At 35.2% G+C, this 5,403-nt stretch overlaps 2 protein-coding genes across 2 annotated transcripts in view; both read right to left on the bottom strand.

Annotated features, from left to right (window-relative positions):
* Positions 1–1,661, bottom strand: part of LOC106468200 (guanylate cyclase 32E-like) — a 46,466-nt gene extending 44,805 nt beyond the window's left edge. The window contains exon 1 of the mRNA XM_022396537.1: positions 1,521–1,661. Coding sequence (XP_022252245.1) covers positions 1,521–1,661 — 141 coding nt within the window. The remainder of the gene's footprint in view (positions 1–1,520) is intronic.
* Positions 1,662–3,071: 1,410 nt separating this feature from the next.
* Positions 3,072–5,403, bottom strand: part of LOC111087964 (guanylate cyclase 32E-like) — a gene marked incomplete at its 5' end in the record, with an annotated part of 20,231 nt that continues 17,899 nt past the window's right edge. Inside the window, 2 exons of the mRNA XM_022396538.1 lie at positions 3,072–3,163; positions 3,933–4,068. Of these exons, the coding sequence (XP_022252246.1) occupies positions 3,072–3,163; positions 3,933–4,068 (228 nt within the window). The remainder of the gene's footprint in view (positions 3,164–3,932; positions 4,069–5,403) is intronic.

Below are 5,403 nucleotides of genomic sequence, written 5' to 3'. Positions count from 1 at the left end.
TGCTTAATTACAAACAAACAAATCATTTGATACAGTAAAATGTAAAATAAAATACGGGTATTGTTAAGTGCATAATTATATGAAGTTATATTGAATAATCATAGTTAAAAAAAAAGAAAAACACAAATCTTTATATTAAACAGTTTTTCAAGAAGAAATGTCCGCGAAGGCTAGGCAGGTCCGTTGTTCTGTGTAGATTATGTTCTTAGACTTAAAGTGCTTTAAAGTAGTGTCGTAGCTGTGAAAGGTTTTGGTTTCGTTTGTTTTGAATTTCGCGCAAAGCTACACGAAAGCTATCTGGGCTATCCGTCCCTAATTTAGCAGTGAAAGACTAGAGGGAAGGCAGATAGTCATCACCACCCACCGTCAACTCTTAGGCTACTCTTTTACTAACGAATAGTGGGATTGACCATCACGTTATAACGCCCACATAGCTGAAAGGGCTAGCATGTTTGATGGGACGGGGATTCGAACCTGCGACTCTCGGACTGCGAATCGAGCTCCCCAACCACCTGGCCATGCCAGGCCCAGCTGTGAAAGGACGTTCATTTGTCGGTATTTCGCGGCTGTTAATGTCTAGGTAGGAGGATCCTCTTTCTTCCTTACTATTACTTTAAGTTGCCTAACGTGTTTAGTGGTTCTGTCTCCCATACGTTTGCCTGTTTCACCAATAAAAAGAGCACCATAGTCTAGGCAACTCCAAAGACAAATTAGATTCTTTGTTCTATAGGTGGCTTCACTTAAGCCAACGTTGTATCGGTGACGTTTTCTAAATGTTTTCAGACTATATTTTCTGTGGTTTTATACACATAAATTTTTACATCTTATTCCTATTCATTAATGGAGCACGAAGTACTACTACGTATCTCACTTAGGGTTTAAAGAAAACGTACATTTTAACCTTAAACAATACCAATAATATCACATTTGAACTTTAAATAATACCAATAATATCACATTTGAACTTTAAATAATACCAATAATATCACATTTTATCTTTAAACAATACTAATAATATCACATTTGAACTTTAAACAATACCAATAATATCACATTTGAACTTTAAATAATACCAATAATATCACATTTGAACTTTAAACAATACCAATAATATCACATTTGTACTTTAAATAATACCAATATTATCACATTTGAACTTTAAACAATACCAATAATATCACATTTGAACTTTAAACAATACCAATAATATCACATTTGAACTTTAAATAATACCAATAATATCACATTTGAACTTGAAATAAAACCGACAATATCTCAACTGAAATTTAGGACGTTCTTTTGTCATTTTCCTACATGTATTTTAGTCTGCAATCTGTGCTTAAACTTTTTCTAACTTTTTTCTCATTGAAACTTTAAAATAATATGAAAATCAGTTATGTGTGATAAAAAAATTATCGTCAAAAAAATCACTCACAAATATTTTCTTTTTTATCTGTGCATTGGTATTTTGTTTTGTTTTTATCTTGAAGAATCAGTTTATAAATTTGAATACTCTTTACCGGAAGCCCATGCGCACCCTGGTAGGTGAATCTCCCAACTGGTTGCATGGTTTTGGTATTTTCTGCGTCTTTTCGCGTTGGGTTGTCGAGTAGAGCTAGAAGAGCGAAGTTTCCTTCTGCGTCTCCATTTTCATCTATCATAACACTGAATCCGTGAATACCTTAAAAACAAGCGTATCGTGAAAAGTGTTAAAAGAATCTGATCTCCAGCAGCGCAGTGAAGGTATTAACAACATATTATGACTTAAAAACAGTTTCTTTCAAGTATGAATCATAGTGTAAAACTGAAGGTTTTATCGAATTAATTTCATCCAAGTCTCAAGCCTCTAACTGCAAAAACATTGGCTTATTGATCGATTTATAGTATTTGAATTTTCACGAAAGCATAACAGTCCATAATTTTGAGGTGATAAAACTAGACGGGAGACAATTAGTCACCAAGTACCCACCGCAAACTCTTGGGTTAATCATGTCTGGCTGAATACTAGGATTTGACCGTCACTCTTATAATGCACCTACATCAACAAAGTGTGAAGCGCGTCAGCTGGACGCGAATCGTGAACACTAACTATTAGGCGAGGCCCAGAAAAAAACAGCCAAATCACTTTCTCAATGGATGTTTCACCCAAAAAACATCTGTTTATTCTTCTTCTATTCAAGTTTTAAAGTTTTCGATATGTTTTTAACACATACGTTACATTCTTTAGATACTAAAACCAATATCAGGCACTAACCAAACCTACTGCGTTATCATTTTCTTTTAAGTCGCTTGCTGTACACGCGAGTTAGTATCATTAATGATTATTTCTTAACCAGAGTCTGGTTAATCACAGAGTGGTTACCTAGTGGGTTAATAAGTAGGAATATTTCCTGTTTTAAGAATTCTTAAATACAAGAACCCAATACGAAGGATAGAAATCAGTACCATCTATGAATTTCACCCGTCTATAACCTATAATTCAGGTAATTGTTACAATATTTGTTGCGGGTGTTGCACAGGTTCATTTTGAATGAGCCTTCAGGAACAGTCTGTACAGTACTTAATAAAGGCTTAACTAATGTTAGGCCTAAAACAAGTAGGCTTATAGATTTCGGTGTCTGCGATTAGAATTATTATGTATTATTCTAGAAATTGTGTACTTAAAGAAGTACTCTTCCAATAAATATACTAATTTGACCGCAGGTGTTTTGTGGGACTTTGTTAGTTTGTCAATATTTGACATGTTTTATTTTCAGGTTTTTTTTGTTTGTTTTGTTTTTCTGACGAGCAACACAATCATCTAATTCGTACCAAAGTACGTCCTTCATGAAACCAAACGAGTCATAAAAATTGGATGAAAAATTTAGCATTATGTGTACGGATTATCACTTCCTTTTTCACTGACAGCTTGTTTTTGGTTTTAAAAAATACATTGCTAGATGACATTTTTATTATAAACCTTTTAGCAACAACAAGGCAGTTTGAAATCTGTGTGTCATGTTACGTCACTTCCTTATCATAAAAAATACATTTACAAAGGATTATCTAATGCACTAAGCAAACAGAGAAACCTAAACTCCCGGAAGTAAGATTACTTGTCCCACTTTCTGTTCTGAATCCAGCCAATTCCCAACTTTACCATAAGCCATTATTCCCCTGTTTTCTGAATAAATAAAGAAGACTAAGACACTAGTGTTAAATCTTTTAGATGCTATTGCTAAATTCTTGGACTAGGAATAATAAATAAAAACGTAACAGAGAAAAAATGTTCAGCCATCACACACGCCACTGTCAATGGTTTTCACAATCAATATTCAGATATAAAGATGCAGCGACATCTATACTACATTAAAATTAGTCCTTCATTCAAATTCACTGCAACTAATAAACTGAAATAAACGCAGAATTGTTTTTGTTATAAATAAACGTACCAAATATAGATGGCTATCTTTACAATTGCTTGCAACTAAGATACACTTTTACTCGTGGCCCTGATGTTGTGTATGATATCTTACATTTAACAACAAACAAACAAACATTCACGTGCTGATTTTAGATCGTTTTATATCGGTATTTAACTGTATGGATAAATTAACTTACTGTGATATTCGCGGCCCCTGATGTTGTGTATGATATCTTACATTTAACAACAAACAAACAAACATTCACGTGCTGGTTTTAGATCGTTTTTTAACTGTATGGACAGATTAACTTACTGTGATATTCGTGGCCCCTAATGTTGTCTATGATATCTTACATTTAACAACAAACATTCACGTGCTGGTTTTAGATCGTTTTTTAACTGTATGGACAGATTAACTTACTGTGATATTCGTGGTCCCTAATGTTGTCTATGATATCTTACATTTAACAACAAACATTCACGTGCTGGTTTTAGATCGTTTTTTAACTGTATGGACAGATTAACTTACTGTGATATTCGTGGCCCCTGATGTTGTCTATGATGTCTTTTCCGTCATACTCTGTCAGATGATTATTTAAAGCCTCCGTCAGTGCTTTAGCGTAGATCATGACAGCATCATAGGCTAAGCCAGCATACAGGGGCACCTAAAAGAAGTCACACCTAAACTAAAGCGTGCGACATTAAACTAAGATAAGAAACAGTAATGTAGTACACTTGAAAAGAAAAAGTTCGATTTACATTGCTAAATAAAACCTTGCCGGGTTCAAATTCTAGAGAACATGAACCTGCCTGAAGATCGATCCTAAGTAAGTGATATTCTATAAATACGTGAGCAACCACGTTCCTCCAAATATTGGTTTAGGCCTCCTACGTGACAAGCGAGTCTGTACGGACAAAAGAATGAGATTTTATCTTCTACGTTTTTTTTTTGTGTTTCTTTTAATCTGATTAATCCAGATGCTTTTGGTTACAGTTTCAGTAACCACATCGTACTGTTTTTGTTTACGGACCGATATTCAGTCAATTAAGAACATTTCCACTGTTAATACGAATGGAATATCGAATCAGTTAAGTTTATTACAAAAAATGTATTTTTTTAAAATTTCGGTTTGTTTGTTTGTAATTAAGCAAAAAGCTACACAATGGGCTATCTGTGCTCTGCCCACCACGGGTATCGAAACCCAGATTCTAGCGTTGTAAGTCCGCAGACATACCGCTGTGCCACGGGGAGGGGGCTAAGATTTTGGAATTCTTGAGCCCGAGGAACACTTTTTCTGCGCATGTCGGATAAGGGTTCAGATAAGAAATTCCCTTGGATTCAAGTATAATCGTTTGTAATTTTGAACTAATTTTATTTGTTTATCTTAGAGCAAAGCCACATTGTGCTATCTGCTGAGTCCACTGCGGGGAATCGAACCCCGGATTTTAGCGTTGTAAGTCCGTACACTTACCGCTGTCCCACTGGAGGACTTTCAACTACTGACCAGAAGGTAGGCGGCCAGCTAACAACATCCTATACCACAAGGGATTTGCCCAGTTTTGTTAACTGAATACGCGAATAACTGCCGCTTTTGTAATGCGCTCAAAGAATGTTCAGTGGTATCATATCCTTAACTCCGGCCCCCCTAACTAGCTGCTGGGATATAAGAAACAGAAGTAATATACATACGTGTGTGTGACTTAATATTACAGTAATACTAATAAAATAACTTAAATCACGTCAATCTTTACTGACCTAATACGGATATCCTTTACGAAGAGTATAATAACATTTCACCAACACCTTGTTCCTGACATGTTGCTGGTGACAAGGGTTTATCCTCAATACCAGTGCTCATTGGGGTGGCTGAATTACATTATATTAGTGGTTTACGACGCAACGATTCGTAAGTTGTGAAATACCTTACCGTATTTTTCGGTGTATAAGACGCACTTTTTTACCCCAAAATTTGATGTCAAAATCTGCTTGCGTCCTATAC

The sequence above is a fragment of the Limulus polyphemus genome, unplaced genomic scaffold (genome assembly GCF_000517525.1).
Source record: "Limulus polyphemus unplaced genomic scaffold, Limulus_polyphemus-2.1.2 Scaffold2913, whole genome shotgun sequence".
Lineage (NCBI taxonomy): Eukaryota > Metazoa > Arthropoda > Merostomata > Xiphosura > Limulidae > Limulus > Limulus polyphemus.
Note: the sequence above shows the minus strand (reverse complement) of the source record. Positions and strands in the feature narration are given on the sequence as shown.